We start from the raw sequence: 18,165 nt of genomic DNA on the forward strand, positions 1-18,165 counted from the left end.
TCCCTGTTTCGACAAAAAAGAGATTTTGGCATTACTGCTGCCGTAATCATTGCAATTTCAGCCAGTGCAGCAGCTGCTACAGCTGCAGGGTATGCTATGGCTAGTATGGTTCAATCAGGCACAAAATTAAATCAGCTTTCAGCAGATCTGACTGATGTCATCACTGTCCAAACTTCTGCTAGTACCAAGTTAAAGGGAGGGCTGATGATTTTGAATCAGCACCTTGACCTGATGCAGGAACAGATAGGCGTTCTATACCAGATGGCCCAGTTGGGTTGTGAAAGAAAACTGGACCCTCTGTGTATTACCAGTGTCCAATATGAAAATTTTACTTATGCAGCTAATCTGTCTAGACAACTTTCTTTGTATCTTGCAGGAAATTGGTCCGAGGAATTCAATGAGACTCTTGAGGCCCTGAGGGTGGCAGTTTTAAAGATCAACTCAACGCAAGTGGACCTATCATTGACAGAGGGCCTCTCCTCCTGGATTTCATCTGCATTTTCTTATTTTAAGGAATGGGTGGGGGTAGGTTTATTTGGTGTTGCCACCTGCTGTGGATTTGTGTTCATGCTCTGGTTAGTTTGCAAGCTCAGAACCCAATAAACAAATGACAAGGTTGTGATAGCTCAAACACTTGCTGCCATTGAGCAAGGGGCCTCCCCCGAAATCTGGCTATCTATGCTCAAAAATTAGTTGACATTGGTGGCTGGCCTCTTTTGTAGAGTTTGCCCTAGGTCATTTAGTAGTTACTGTCACATAGCACTGTGGTATCCAGGGACGGGCAACTTTCCTCATGCGCAGATCAACCTAAGACACGGGGCCCGGTGGCGATAGGGTTACCCTATAACAGGAAAGGCTGTGACATTGGAGGAATGACCTAAGACAGGAGCCACAGCGGATGAGCATAATTACACAGACCTAGTCCAGCCTCAATTTAATAAAATAAAAAGGGGAGATGTGGAGAGCTGTGCCGCGAGCAATCACCATTATAAGATGGTGCTGGCCTCCGCTGTGCCTAATTAGTAAACAAGCCTTGTATGCAGGTGTGAGAGTGAACTCACTCCTAGTCACTGCCCATTCTCGGGGCGTAGTATTGGGGTGATGGGCGAGCAAAGAATCAGGAACTGTCATGCCACATCAGGTGCTGAAACGTCACACTGTGGGCTATATAAGCAGCACCATTTTCCGGGTTTGGGGTCTTCCTGAGAAGTAAGCAATAAAACTTTTGCTGCAGAAGATTCCGGTTGTCCCGTGTGTTTCTGCTGGCGGGGACAAAAGCTCGGGATAGTGGTCCTGACCAAAAAAAAAAAAAAAAAAAAAAAAAAATGTCTTTGCTAAAATAATGCTTATAAATAGAAATTCTAGATAATTTGTATGAATATATACCAGTAAATTAATATAGAGATAGAATTGAGGTGGGCTTTAAAAAGAGAAAAAAGAAAGAAAAGAAACTTTACTTTCAATAGGAAAATGATAAAAGTTCCAAATTATACCATGAAGATTAACATAATTTTACATAGAGAGATTTGATATTAAACCATAGAAAAGACTGAATATAGTTTAATTATATCACTACTTGTAAAAACTCCTAGAGGGGGCTTAAGAAATGCAATAAATCAAAGAAAATATAAAGTATGCCATATCTATACATGACTGAAAACTGATAATTTTAACAATGTATAATTTAAGAATAGAAATTGATATTTATGACAGAGCAAAGATTAACACAAGTCTCACAGTGAGGATTCCCTCTGGAGAACTGCAATGAAAGGAAAATTCTTGAGGAACAACAAAAATGTGTCATTAACTATTGTAAGATTTCCTAAGCAAAATTGCACAAATAGATTATTTATGTAATGAAAAGTTTTTAAAGAGTGCATGACATTATTCCTCCATGTATTTATAAATCATAACTCAATAATAGATTTGTATTGATTTTGAGAGATTACTGGATAATGTATATTCTCCACTAACCACATAGTGTTTTCAGCAGTTTACCCATTTACAAAACACTTGAATGTCTGAGTAAATTAATTACCAACATATATTTGAACCGTGATATAATCTTTTAGATGATCTCCAAATAGGATGTGATATAACTGCCATCCACCTGGAACTTCCCGTGAAGGATTCTATCTGTCTCTCAGTGTTGTGCTTGGCTTTCAACATTGTGGTACACAATTCTTCAAGAGAGAAACCTCCTCTAAAAAACATGGGGTTCTTTCCACTGATGGTGTCAAACTGCTTAGCAGCTTAAAGTGGTAAGACCCTACAAGTGTATAGTTGCAGATACTTTTAAAACAAGTATTTCTATGCCCAACAAGTAATACATTTTGAACAAACTTTATTTTACCCATATCATAGCAGATTCCAATGGAATCTTCTCTACTGTTTTTATGGACAAATAGAAGCAACCCAGCCTAATATTGTATAAGTTTAAATAAAGGAAAGTTAAGCATAATTGAGACTCCAAGTAGCCTAAGAACAACTTAAATGTTTCTTGGACTTACAGTGATACAATATCGCAGTGTACAAACACTCTCTTTAGTTTAAAACAATGGATGATATCAGTACATCTTGTTTTAAAATATAAACAAAACAGCTTTGGTCATGTAGACCTCTCAGAGCATATTCTTAACCATGAATGAGCAATGACTCCTTCAGTTGTCACAAGCTACAATGTAGGATTGCCCTTGGAATGATCTGATCATCATGTTTAAAGCTATTTCTTGGCTCGAGAAAAGCAAATACATGAAAAGTTCCCTGGTCTAGGATGCATGATTTAACAGTTCCCCATTTTCTGTTGAATCCTTGGCCTTAAACCTTATGACTTGGTCCATATTTGCCTTCAGATACACCCCCTGCTTGAGAATAGAATCAAATAAATATAAATGATTTCAGTTTTCACTAGGTGAACATGTAGAAGACAATGTTAAACTCCTAACTCTGCAAGTGAACAGCAAGCACACCATGAAGCCTGGCTGTTTCGGCTGTATCTTCTACCCAATGATGTGCTGGATATCCTCAGGATGAGCAAGACTGTGTTTCCCAATAGGACTCTGCCTAAGCTCTTATCCATGTTGTTCCACCTGAATAGTGAAAAGAGCACAAAACCCTCTGAGACTCTGAAATTTCTATGACATATTTTGTTGTTTGAGAGACTCTTTAAAAGTGAGAAGTAGAAACCATGAGATTTCTGTAGCATAACTCATGGTTGTTTTAAAATTAATTTGTATGACAATAACTGCATATGACTAACAAAGAGGAAGCACATTTTAAAAAAAACCTAATACTTTTATTTACACAGAAATGATTTTCTTTCATTCTCACTCTTAATTGTTTACAGATCTCTTACATTATGTTGAAAATTAGAGATGTGTGATTTAATGAAACATCTAGTAGGCATACCAGAAGTCACCTCTACTTAGCAATTCTAACTTGTGAAGGCTTTCTTTACTGTGTCTGGTCATCTCCAATGACAGCAGGGGCACTTGAATACATATCACTTGACATAGACAAGAGAAATTCATTAACTTCACACTATTCTTTTGAATCTATATTCCTACATAGTTCATTTTAAACAAATCGTAATAAATTCCTTTCCCTTAAGAAGGAAGTCATTTAAAAAACTTCTTTCTAGAATGGCCACCTGACCTCAGTAGGATCACGTAGCATTTGGGAAGAAATATACAGAGCAGTAAGATAGAACTGGAGGCCAGAATTGAAAGAATTTCCACTGCCACCATGGTTTTACCTTTGGAGCTCAAGTAAGTGGGTACAAAAGTAATCCACACAGTGCAGAAAACCAACATGCTGAATGTGATTGTTTTTGCCTCATTGAAGCTGTCTGGTAGCCTTCTGGCCAGAAAAGCAATAAGCAAGCTGAGGCTGGACAGAAAGCCCAAGTACCCCAGAACACAATAGAAAGCAAGGGTGGACCCCTCATTACACCAGAGTATGATTTGGCCAAACTCTGAGTGCATGTCAACATCAGGGAAAGGGGGATATGTTCCCAGCCAGACTGCACAGATGCACACTTGAAGGATGGAACCACAGCAGACTATAGCATATGAAAGTCCTGTCACCATCCACATTTGTAATGTGCTTCCTGGTTTGATGGTTCTGAAGGCCACAACCACAATGAAAGTCTTTGCCAAGATAGCAGACACAGCAACAGAAAATACAACCCCAAAAATCATTTGTCTCAAGACACAAGTGACTGTGCTAGGTTGGCCAATGAATATTAATGAGCAAAAGAAACAGAGCATTAGAGAAACTAAGAGGAGATAGCTGAGATTTCTGTTATTTGCTCTGACAATGGGTGTGTCCCGATAGTGGATAAATAATCCTAAAATCATGGCTGAAAAGGCAGATAAACTAATGGCCAAGGAGACCAAAACAGCTCCCAGAGTATCTTCATGGGACAAAAATATCTTAATTTTAGGGAGACAGTTAGTCTTCTGCTTATTTGGATACTGATCTTCAGGACACTTGATGCATTGGTCCATATCTGAAAGGGAGGCAGATTTGTTTATTACATTCCTCTGGCGAGACCACAGATGGACATTTGTGATGTATATCTTAAGTGGAATCACTGTTGAATTCTGAAAGAAATGTCCCTGGTTATATTCACTGAATAATAATATTATAAAAAAAACAATAGATGAATTAGTTCCTTTTCCTTCATGAGAGAAAAATACAGATACACTTGAATCCATGAAGTATTCAGAAAGTGTGTGGATTTGAAAAATATGAAAGAGTCATTAATATTGAAGTAAAATGAGGGGAAATCAGAAAATATGAAAATTACATTTGATTACATATGAAAGGAAGAGAAAATATACTTTGAAGTGTTTATTTTTTTCCATTTTGTACATTTTCTTCTTTAAAAAATCTTTTTATTCATAAATGAAATTCATAAATGCCTATATGTTGATCAAATGCAGCACCAATTTCTTTGTCCTGTACTTCATTCTCTTTCCCCCTCCAATAATTGTTCCTCCGAACTTTATGCTTTTTTGTTTTTTTTAACCCCACTATGTTCACTGAATCCTGTGTGTGTCCATAAGGATATAGAATCTTCTACCATAACATGGGCAGCCAATCATGACCACATATCTGAAGAATACTGACTCTTTGACTCCATCAGGCATCAACTACCAATAGCGCTTTGTGAGGTCTGGTTCAATATGAGCTTGTCCCCAATCAATTTGGGGATATGGTCTGGCTTGCTTTGTTGCTAGTCTGATGCGTGCTTCTGTGAGTTTCAATGATCAAGTACCCTTTCATGTCTGATAAATACTGCTTCACTACAGATATTCTCTCTCTGGCTCTTACAACCTTTCTACCTTATATTCCACAATGTTGTCTAGAGCTCTTATTTCTGGGAGCTCTTAGTTATTACTATTGAATGCCTAGAAGGTAAAACTTGTCAACATTACTGACACATATGTTTAAGAACAGTGGTATTTTCTTTGTTTCTATGATTTTGATATTACCAAATGATGTATCATTGTCTTAGAAATAATAATTTAGGCAATATATTTTAGAGGTGAATATTTTCTTCTTATGATGAAAAAAAAGTGCGTGTTTGCTTGAATTGCATAAAACTCTTCATTGAATTCTGAATTTTATTGATGAAAAAATAATTTTGCACTTAATTTTCAACATACATTAATTATATACATTTATGTTTTTGAGTTATCTGTACTTTCACAGAAAAATTTAGTAAGTTTCTTCACATAGTGTTACATTTTAAAGAGATGAAAGCAGAGGTAGGTCTTTGAATATTTAAGACAAATGCAATGGAATAGAAAGCCTTATTCACTAATCTTATACTTCATATACTCTGAAGGACACTTGCATGGGACCAAATTTTAATAGGGAATATAATTATAGCAAGTCACTGTAATACATATCTTTAAGTCTCATAATCAGGAGACAGAAATAGGAGGTTTACCAGCCAGTCTGGTCTATATAACACATTCCCAGCCAGCCAGAATTTCACATTGAAGCCTTGCATCAAGAGAAAAGAAAAGAAAAGAAAAAAAGAAGAGAAGAGAAGAGAAGAGAAGAGAAGAGAAGAGAAGAGAAGAGAAGAGAAGAGAAGAGAAGAGAAGAGAAAGAAGAGAAAATGAAGGGAAGGGGAGGGAAGAGGAGGGAAGGGAAGGGAACGGAAGGGACGGGAAAAGATAAAAGAAAGGAAAGAAAACGAAAAGGAACTGATAAAAGAAAAAAGGAAAGCAGAAAAATTTGCATATTTGACTGTGAGTTTCTGTATCAATTTTTTTACTAAAAATACCAGCAAATTATTGTTCAATCTATACTCAAATAATCTATACTCAAATAGTATGTAAGAGCAAAGAGCATTTCCTTTACAGAGAAGTTACATGTAGGGGTATACAATACTTCAGGATGGAAGATAAAAGTGTAGACTCTGCAGGATCCATTTAGAGCCCCTTAGTGTAGAAGTGCCTGACATTTACCTTTCTTTCCCTTTATTGGTTGGCTCTACCTCCAGAGCTATGGATGACTTCATGATTGGTTAAGTAACTGAGGGATTCTGAAGACTTTTACTAATATGGCTCAAGCTAGGTGGTGGGGCAGCTTCTACAGTTCCTGATTGGCTGTTTATGGGATGTGCTCTGGCCAGGTGGTAGGGCAGCTTCCTCATGGTTGCCCATGAAGTTAATTTTTTTTTATCCTGGAACTGACTAGTTTTGGATGATTGAATTTCTGGGAAACAGAAACTTGGGCATAGTCTCCAAAACTGCCAGCCTGTTAGGGAGTCAGCCTGGCTCTGGCTAACTGTGTCCTCTCATTCCAACCTCTGATTTGTAATTGAATAGCATCATTGATCTGTCAATTTTTTCCCCCGAAGTCTTAGTTATTACCTAAGGGGTCAATTGAAACGTAAAAATTATGAATTATTGTCAGAAGTAGAGGCATTTCTGACTAACATCCCATCCTGTAAGATAGTATAATGGATGTCAGTTTTTTAATAATTGATTTTTTTCTGTTATTATGACATTCATTGTTTCCTTTGGAGCTCAGGAAGGATGAAATGCTAGTCAAAGATTGGGCAATGGGCATGGATAAGAAGCATTTGGTGAGGTGACCCAGCTGAAAGGCAAGGATCCATCATGTTGATTGGACTAATAATTAACATCAAGTTTTAATAAGTCAGCATTCAGCAGTTTGCAGTCCTCAGGTGACCCCTGAATGTCAGTGTAACAGTTTGAGGTTGGACAGCCATTGGCTAGATAAATTACAAAGTGTCCCATCAATAGTATGGAGGTGGAGATAACAAGTTTTTGTCACATGGTTATCTTGTCAGCATCCTAGACCAGCAGAGGAGTGGCAGCTATGATCCAGAGGCACTTTGGCCAATTTCAGACCACCGGGACATATTTCTTAGATAAATAAGCCATTAGTCTCTTTCATGGTTCCAACTTTTAAGTAAATTATTTTTTACATCCCCCTTTTTCATCCACATAGGGGTAGATAGTTTTTAAAGCCATGCTGACTTTAGATTATCTCCCTCTCCCCTTGTGGCCTTATATCAGCTTCAAAAAAATTTTTGAGATATTCTCTGTGGTACATATTTATTCTTTATATCACCTGGCTTACCTTAGATAAATTTATGAGCCATCGAATGGCTTCTCAGGAAACCCCCCTCAAAATCTGGTGGTAGAACCAGAGAGAGAGGCTCTCCTTACCTCCATCAGTTAGGTTGAGCCTAGAGACGACTGCAACATTATTAGACTAGACTTGGAATAGCAGTCTGTTTGTTCCCAGAAGCAAATTACATGCAGCAACAATGATTTTTTTCTTTGTCATGAAGAGGAGCTGCAGCAGTTGCTGACCATTGCCTAAGGAGGGCCAGTGAGTTACATGACTGAATCTAAAAGACCTATGAGTATTGAGTGTCTCAATGAAAATGGAGAAGTTTGCATCTTTCAGTTATAAATGCCTGTACTGGCTAGTTTTGTGTCAACTTGACACAGCAGGAGTTATCACAGAGAAAGGAGCTTCAGTTGAGGAAATGCCTCCATGAGATTCAACTGTAAGGCATTTTCTAAATTAGTAATCAAAGGGGAAAGGCCCCTTGTGGGTGGGACCATCTCTGGACTGGTAGTCTTGGTTCTATAAGAGAGCAGGCTGAGCAAGCCAAGGGAAGCAAGCCAGTAAAGAACATCCCTCCATGGTCTCTGCATCAGCTCCTGCTTTCTGACCTGTTTGAGTTCCAGTCCTGACTTCCTTGTGATAAACAGCAGTATGGAATTATAGGCTGAATAAACCTTTTCCTCCCCAACTTGCTTCTTGGTCATGATGTTTGTGCAGGAATAGAAACCCTAAGACAATGCCATTACTAGCAAATGGCAAATATATTATGATCAGTATAGTCTGTGCATTTGCAGGTCTTGCAGTCTGGAGAGATAAGGTTGTAGAGTCAGTGCTCTGGGCAGTACAGGCCCAAGTGTAAGATAGAGTCCAAGTAGAGTCAGAAGACTCAGAGGAGTCAAGGGCTGTTTCTTCCTCTTCCTCTTCCTGTGCTGGTTGATCAGAGATATAAGGAGGAGGACTGAGATCATATTCAGTGGCAGAGGCAGGAATGAAGTAGAGGGATCAGGATAGAGTCTCATGCAGAAGAAGGAGCATGAGAAGCAGTGCAGCTGATGACAAAAAGGTCTTTCAAACAAACAGAGGTCTTTTTGACCAGGAAATGCCATCTGAGGATCTGTGGCCTCTGTCCTTATAGACAGTAACATTTGTTGCCAGGAGTCATCAAAGAGGAGCTAAAAACTAACTGGTAATCTTCCTGAGATGGTTCCACCATGGACTATAAAATTAATGACAGTTATGCTTCTCTAGGCAAGGCCAATGAATCCTACATTCAAGGAAGGATTCTTGGGATTAATATGATACACATACACAGACACACAGACACACAGACACACAGACACACACACACACACACACACACACACACACACTATGTATTAGCCCATTATTTTGAGAAGGTCTCTGCAGAACAAGGAAGATGCACTGCCTTGTAATGATACTATATAGTCAAAGAGATGATTTTTTTAATACTTAATGATGATCCTGTTAGAATTCCTAAAATTATAGTAGTAATTATTAATATCACTATTAATATCACTTATTATAAGACTGTTATTATTTCTTTACTTATGCCAAAACTACAGTGAGAACAACTCCATTCTTCAAGTATCCCAAGTTAGTTGCTTCTGAGCTAGGCATGCATCTGGAACTTAGGAGCACATTCCAAATGATACTAAAACGATAAACCAAAGGGCATAGAAAGGGGAACTAATGGTTTGCTATAGGTACAATAACAGAAGACAAAATATTGACTGGTTTTATCTATATGAAACTTCAGTAATTCCTTAGTCAGAAAAGTTAGGGTTTTAACTTTCTGTGAATATGTAGAGCTACTGAAAGATGATGAATGTATAGCAAGATAAATATGCTTAAGAGATATCCAACTTTCTCTGTTGTAAACTCAGTATTCAATTTTTAATTTGAATTTATGTATAAACTTGTGGTGAACTTTTTACTCGTGATCATGTATTCTGAAAGATGTATAAGTGCAGAGGACAAAAAAGAGAATTAATCCCCATTTCCTTAGAAATTAAAGAAGAATTTTTTAAGAGAAGAACGATTTAGGAGAACTTTATTAGAGAACTTTTATAGAAAACTTTTTAGAGACAACTTAGAAATAAAGATTAAAATAACATTTTAAAAGTTTCTTTCTCAGACTATCCTTCTTTATAAGTGGGCCATTTATTTCTGCAAACGATGGGTAGTTTGCCATGCTGATCACCAAGACCAGACTCTCCCACAACTCTACGAAATGGTTTAGGATAAAGTTCTGTGGGTGCTCTGGACCTGTCTCATCTTAGGAATGAAAGAAAATCTTGTACAAGAAGACAAAAAGCACAGACAGAATACACACAGAGAGACACAAATGACATTTCTGGGAAAATTAAAAACTGAACCAGAGGCTCTTTTTTATGGTCTTCCTTCCTTCACATGTAAAGCCCACAAACCCAGAGATTATTCAGAAATCAAATATGAGGTAGCAAGTTCTTCCTATAGGGAGGTTGGTGAGCATACTCCATAGTGCCTGGCTGGTTAACAAGTACTTATCTACCTACCGCTTCTTTGACTCAAGATTAAACACAGAGACACACAAGACAATAGATAACCAGGCACCAAGACTTACCAATTGGAACAAAAAAGCTCAACTATTTGAGTTAGGGGGTAGAGTAAATCCCAGATGAGCCTCCAAATGTAAGGGTCTATTATTTGCAATGAATAATATTCCAGATTCAAATAGTATGCAACAGTAAATGACATTTACTGTTGGGTGTACTCTAAATCAGGATGGAAGAAACAGGTGTGGACTTTGAAGTATCAATATACAGCCTGTGGGGGTAGAAGAAGGGGACTTTTACATTTGAATGAATGCCTACATCTCCACACATATGGGTGCCTTTGTGGTTGGTTAATGGGAACTTGGGTGAGTTTTTCTGATCAAGAATACTTGGCTGAAGTTATATGGTCAGGCAGCTTCAACAGCTGCTGATTGGATGTCTATGAAGTGGGCTCAGGAGAGGTGGTGGGAAAGCTTACTTATTGCCTCTCAGGGTTATTTTTTTTTCCTGAAATTGATTTGTTTTGTACTTTTCCTGGTCTGGTAAACAGAAATGTTGGCCTAGTCTCCCAAATTACCAGTTTGAAACAGGTCATGGAGTCACACTGGCTCTGGCTAACTCAGTCATCTCATTACTAGAGAATAGATTAATTGTTCTAAAAAGCATATAATGAAGTATTGGTAATCACTGAAAACCTAAAGTGTCATAGAATGTAGCTTGAGGTTCCGGGACTCTGCCCATAGTAGTCTGCACAGGTGAGAGTGTGCACCACAAAACCTGACAGCTTCTGGAACAGGCGAGAGCCAAAGAGCTTCTGAGGCAGTGCCCTTTTTGGGCCCCAGACATCCGGCCACCCACCCGGCAGAGGACAGGTGTCCACCCGGACCAGGAGCCCTTTGCCTCAGGATCAGTGGGGGCCATCTTGGTTCCAGGACTCCACCCAAAGTAGTCTGCACAGGTGAGATTGTGCACCACAGAAGCTGACAGCTTCTGTGACAGGCCAAAGCAACACAGCTTCTGGGAAAGGTCCTGTTTGGGGGCCTTCATCTTCGGCCAGGAGGAGGTCCAAACGCCAGATATCTGTGCACCTTCCCTGTAAGAGAGAGCTTGCCTGCAGAGAGTGCTCTGAACACTGAAACTCAGAGGAGAGAGCCTGTCTCCCAGGTCTGCTGATAGATGGTAACAGAATCACCAGAGGAACAATCTCTAATCAGAGACAACTATAACAACAAACTCCAGAGATTACCAGATGGCGAAAGGTAAACGTAAGAATCTTACTAACAGAAACCAAGACCACTCACCATCATCAGAACCCAGCACTCCCACTTCGCCCAGTCCAGGGCACCTCAACACTCCTGAAAAGCTAGACCCAAATTTAAAAGCAAATCTCATGATTAAAGTAGAGGACACCAAGAAGGACTTTAATAACTAACTTAAAGAAATACAGGAGAACACTGCTAAACAGGTAGAAGACATTAAAGAGGAAGCACAAAAATCCCTTAAAGAATTGCAGGAAAACACAAAAAAACAGGTGATGGAATTGAATAAAACCATCCAAGACCTAAAACGGGAAGATAACACAATAAAGAAAACCCAAAGTGAGGCAACGCTGGAGATTGAAACCCTAGGAAAGAAATCTGGAACCATATATGTGAGCATCAGCAACAGAATACAAGAGATGGAAGAGAAAATCTCAGGTGCAGAAGATTCCATAGAGAACATCGGCACAACAATCAAAGAAAATACAAAATGCAAAAAGATCCTAACTCAAAACATCCAGGAAATCCAGGACACAATAAGAAGACAAACCTATGGATAATAGGAGTTGATGAGAATGAAGATTTTCAACTTAAAGGGCCAGCAAATATCTTCAACAAAATTACAGAAGAAAACTTCCCAAACCTAAAGAAAGAGATGCCCATGAACATACAAGAAGCCTACAGAACTCCAAATAGACTGGAGCAGAAAAGAAATTCCTTCCGACACATAATAATTAGAACAACAAATGCACTAAATAAAGATAGAATATTAAAAGCATTAAGGGAAAAGGGTCAAGAAACATATAAAGGCAGGCCTATCAGAATTACACCAGACTTTTCACCAGAGACTATGAAAGCCAGAAGATCCTGGACAGACATTATACAGACCCTAAGAGAACATAAATGCCAGCCCAGGCTACTATACTCAGCCAAACTCTCAATTACCATAGATGGAGAAACCAAAGTATTCCATGACAACACCAAATTCACACATTATATTTCCACGAATCCAGCCCTTCAAAGGATAATAACAGAAAAAAATCAATACAAGGACAGAAACCACACCCTAGAAAAAGCAAGAAAGTAATCCCTCAACATACCAAAAAGAAGACAGCCACAAAAACAAAATGCAAACTCTAAAAACAAAAATAATAGGAAACAACAATTACTTTTCCTTACTATCTCTTAATATCAATGGAATCAATTCCCCAATAAAAAGACATAGACTAAAAGACTGGCTACACATACAGGAACCAACATTCTGCTGCTTGCAGGAAACCCATCTCAGGGAAAAACACAGACACTACCTCAGAATGAAAGGCTGGAAAACAAATTTCCAAGCAAATCGTCTGAACAAAAAAGCTGGAGTAGCCATTCTAATATCTAATAAAATCGACTTCCAACCCAAAGTCATCAAAAAAAACAAGGAGGGGCACTTCATACTCATCAAAGGTAAAATCTTCAGAGGGACTCTCAATTCTGAATATCTATGTTCCACATACAAGGGCAGCCACATTCAACTTTAGTGAAGCTCACAGCACACATTGCACCTCACACAATAATAGTGGGAGACTTCAACACACCACTTTCACCTAAGGACAGATCACGGAAAAAGTAACTAAACAGGGACACAGTGAAACTAACTGAAGTTATGAAACAAATGGATCTGACAGATATCTACAGAACATTTTATCCTAAAACAAAAGGATATACCTTCTTCTCAGCACCTCATGGTACCTGCTCCAAAATCGACCACATAATTGGTCACAAAACAAGCCTAAACAGATACAAAAATATTGAAATTGTCCCATGCATCCTATCAGATCACCATGGACAAAGGTGGATCTTCAATCACAACATAAATAATAGACACCCAACATTCACATGGAAACTGAACAACACTCTTCTCAATGATACCAAGGAACTCACACAATATGTACTCACTGATAAGTGCATATTAGCCCAGAAACTTAGGATACCCAAGATATAAGATACAATTTATTAACGCATGAAACTCAAGAAGAATGAAGACCAAAGTGTGGACACTTTGCCCCTTCTTAGAATTGGGAACAAAACACCCACTGAATGAGTTACAGAGACAAAATTTGGAGCTGTGACGAAAGGATGGACCATCTAGTGATTACCATATCCAGGGATCCATCCCATAATCAGCTTCCAAACGCTAACACCATTGTATACACTAGCAAGATTTTGCTGAAAGGACCCAGATATAGATGTCTCTTGTGAGACTATGCCGGGGCCTAGGAAACACAGAAGTCATGCTCACAGTCAGCTATTGAATAGATCACAGGGCCCCCAATGGAGGAGCTAGAGAAAGTACCCAAGGAACTAAAGGGAATTGCAACCCTATAGGTGGAACAACAATATGAACTAACCAGTAGCCCAGAGCTCTTGTCTCCAGCTGCATATGTATCAAAAGATGGCCTAGTCGGATATCACTGGAAAGAGAGGACCATAGGACTTGCAAACTTTATATGCCCCAGTACAGGCGAATGCCAGGGCCAAGAAAATGGAGTGGGTGGGTATGGCAGTGGGGGGGGGGGTATGGCGTACTTTTGGGATAGTATTGGAAATGGAAAAGAGGAGAATACCTAATAAAAAACCGTAAAAAAAAAACATAAACAAAAACAAAAAAACATCCAGGAAATCCAGGACACAATGAGAAGACCAAACCTACGGATAATAGGAGTAGATGAGAATGAAGATTTTCAACTCAAAGGACCGGCAAATATCTTCAACAAAATTATAGAAGAAAACTTCCCAAACCTAAAGAAAGAGATGCCCATGAGCATACAAGAAGCCTAAAGAACTCCCAATGGACTGGACCAGAAAAGAAATTCCTCCTGACACATAATAATCAGAACAACAAATGCACTAAATAAAGATAGAATACTAAAAGCAGTAAGGGAAAAAGGTCAAGTAACATATAAAGGCAGGCCTATCAGAATTATAACAGATTTTTCACCAGAATCTATGAAAGCCAGAAGGGCCTGGACAGACATTATACAGACACTAAGAGAGCACAAATTCCTGCCCAGGCTATTATACCCATCCAAACTCTCAATTACCAAAGATGGAGAAACCAAAGTATTCCACGACAAAAACAAATTCACACATTATCTTTCCAGGAATCCAGCTCTTCAAAGGAAAAAAAAAACAAAACAAAACAACAACAACAACAAAAACAACAATACAAGGACTGAAAACACGTCCTAGAAAAATCAAGAGGGTAATCCCTCAACTAACCTAAAAGAAGACAGCAAAAAGAACAGAATGCCAACTTTAACAACAAAAATAATAGGAAACAACAATTACTTTCCTTTAATACCTCTTAATATCAATGGACTCAACTCCCCAATAAAAAGGCATAGAATAACAGACTGGCTAAACAAATAGGACCCAATATTTATCTTACTTACAGAAAACTCATCTCAGAGAAAAAGATAGACACTACCTCAGAATGAAAGCCTGGAAAACAATTTTCCAACAAATGGTAGGAAGAAACAAGCTGGAGTAGCCATTCTAATATCTAATAAAATCGACTTCCAAACCAAAGTCATCAAAAAAGACAAGGAAGGGCACTTCATACACATCAAAGGTAAAATCCTCCAAGAGGAACTATTAATTCTGAATATATATGCTCCAAATCCAAGGGCAGCCACATTCATTGAAGAAACTTTAGTAAAGTTCAAAGCACACATTGCACCTCACACAATAATAGTGGGAGACTTCAACACACCACTTTCAACATTGGACAGATCATAGAAACAGAAACTAAACAGGGACACAGTGAAACTAAAAGAAGTTATCAAACAAATGTATCTAACAGATATCTACAGAACATTTTATCCTAAAAGAAAAGGATATACCTTCTTCTCAGCACCTCATATACCTTCTCCAAAATTGACCACATAATTGGTCACAAAACAAGCCTAAACATATCCAAAAATATTGAAAATTTCCCATGCATCCTATCAGATCACCATGGACTAAGGCTGATCTTCAATATCAAAATAAAAAATAGAAAGCCAAAATTCACATGGAAACTGAACAACACTCTTCTCTATGATAACTTTGTCAAGGAAGGAATATAGAAAGAAATGAAGGACTTTTTGGAGTTTAATGAAAATGAAGCCACAACATACCCAAAATTATGGGACACAATGAAAGCATTTCTAAGAGGAAAACTCATAGCTCTGAGTGCCTCCAAAAAGAAACTAGAGAGAGCATACACTACCATCCTGACAGCACACCTAAAAGCTCTAGAACAAAATGAAGCAAATTCACCCAAGAGGAGTAGATGGCAGGAAATAATCAAACTCAGGGGCGAAATCAACCAAGTGGAAACAAGAACTATTCAAAGAATCAACCGATCAAGAAGCTGGTTCTTTGAGAAAATCAACAAGATAGATAAACCCATAGCCAGACTCACTAGAGGGCACAGGGAAAGCATCCTAATTAAGAAAATCAGAAATGAAAAGGGAGACATAAGAACAGATCCTGAAGAAATCCAAAACACCAGCAGATCCTTCTACAAAAGGCTATACTCAACAAAACTGGAGAACCTGGATGAAATGGACAAGTTTCTAGACAGATACCAGGTACCAAAGTTAAATCAAGATCAGGTTAATGATCTAAACAGTCCTATATCCCCTAAAGAAATAGAAGCAGTCATTAATAGTCTCCCAACCAAAAACGCCCAGGACCAGATGTGTTTAGTGCAGAGTTCTATCAGACCTTCAAAGAAGATCTAATCCCAGTTCTTCAGAAACTATTTCAAAAAATAGAAACAGAAGGTACTCTACCCAACTCATTCTATGAAGCTACAATTGTGATACCTAAACCACAAAAGACCCAACAAATATAAAGAACTTCAGACCAATTACCTTTATGAATATCGATGCAAAAATTCTCAAAAAAGTTCTGGCTAACCGAATCCAAGAACACATCAAAACAATCATCCATCCTGACCAAGTAGGTTTCATCCCAGGGATGCAAGGATGGTTCAATATACGGAAATCCATCAATGTAATCCAGTATATAAACAAACTCAAAGACAAAAACCACATGATCATCTTGTTAGATGTGGAGAAAGCGTTTGACAAAAATCCAACACCCATTCATGATCAAAGTCGTGGAAAGATCAGGAATTCAAGGCCCATACCTAACCATGATAAATGCAATCTACAGCAATCTAGTAGCCAATATCAAAGTAAATGGGGAGAAGCTATAAGTAATCCCACTAAAATCAGGGACTAGACAAAGCTGTCCACTCTCTCCCTACCTATTCAACATTGTATTTGAATTTCTAGCCAGAGCAATTCGACAACAAAAGGAGATCAAGGGGATACAAATTGGAAAGGAAGAAGTCAAAATATCACTTTTTGCAGATGATATGATAGTATATATATATATATAAGTGACCCTACAAATTCCACCAGAGAACTCCTAAGCCTGATAAACAGCTTCAGTGAAGTAGCTGGATATAAAATTAACTCAAAAAGTCAATGGCCTTTCCGTACACAAAGGATAAACAGGCTGAGAAAGAAATTAGGAAAACAACACCCTTCTCAATAGTCACAAAAAATATAAAATATCTTGGCGTGACTCTAAGGAAGTGAAAGATCAGTATGATAAGAACTTCAAGTCTCTGAAGAAGGAAATTAAAGAAGATCTCAGAAGATGGAAAGATCTCCTATGCTCATGGATTGGCAGGATCAATATTGTAAAAATGGCTATCTTGCCTAAAGCCATCTACAGATCCAATGAAATCCCCATCAAAATTCCAACTAAATTCTTCACTGAATTAGAAAGGGCAATCGGCAGATTTATCTGGAATAACAAAAAACCTAGGAGAGCAAAAACTCTTCTTAAGTGTAAAAGAACCTCTGGTGGAATCACCATGCCTGACCTAATGCTGTACTACAGAGTAATTGTGATAAAACTGCATGGTATAGCGACAGACAAGTAGATCAATGGAACAGAATTGAAGACCTTGAAATGAACCCACACATCTATGGTCACTTGATCTTTAACAAGGAAGCTAAAACCATCCAGTGGTAAAAAGACAGCATTTTCACCAAATGGTGCTGGCACAACTGGCGGTTATCATGTAGAAGAATGCGAATTGATCAATTCCTATCTACTTGTACTAAGGTCACATCTAAGTGGATTAAGGAACTCCAAATAAAACCAGAGACACTTAAACTTATAGAAGAGAAAGTAGGGAAAAGCCTCGAAGATATGGGTACAGGGGATATATTCCTGAATAGAACATGAATGGCTTGTGCTGTAATATCTAGAATCGATAAATGGGACCTCATAAAGTTGCAAAGCTTATGCAAGGCAAAAGACACCGTCAATAAGACAAAAAGAACACCAATAGATTGGGAAAGGATCTTTATCTATCCTAAATCAGATAGGGGACTAATATCCAATATATATAAAGAACTCAAGAAGGTGGACTCCAGTAAATCAAATAACCCAATTAAAAAGTGGGGCTCAGAACTGAACAAAGAATTCTTACCTGAGGAATAGTAAATGGCAGAGAAGCGCCTGAAAAAATGTTCAACATCCTTAATCATCAGGGAAATGCAAATCAAAACAGTCCTGAGATTTCATCTCACACCAATCAGAGTGGCTAAGATCAAAAATTCAGGTGACAGCAGATGCTGGCTAGGATGTGGAGAAAGAGGAACACTCCT

At 38.3% G+C, this 18,165-nt stretch overlaps 1 protein-coding gene across 1 annotated transcript in view; it reads right to left on the bottom strand.

Annotated features, from left to right (window-relative positions):
• Positions 1 to 1,644: 1,644 nt before the first annotated feature.
• LOC147003821 (vomeronasal type-2 receptor 26-like) overlaps positions 1,645 to 18,165 on the bottom strand; it is a 41,616-nt gene continuing 25,095 nt past the window's right edge. Inside the window, exon 6 of the mRNA XM_085839954.1 lies at positions 1,645 to 4,510. Coding sequence (XP_085696080.1) covers positions 3,618 to 4,510 — 893 coding nt within the window. The 3' untranslated portion in view covers positions 1,645 to 3,617. The remainder of the gene's footprint in view (positions 4,511 to 18,165) is intronic.

This window comes from Mus caroli, unplaced genomic scaffold, assembly GCF_978045245.1.
Source record: "Mus caroli unplaced genomic scaffold, Mus_caroli_1 scaffold_7, whole genome shotgun sequence".
Lineage (NCBI taxonomy): Eukaryota > Metazoa > Chordata > Mammalia > Rodentia > Muridae > Mus > Mus caroli.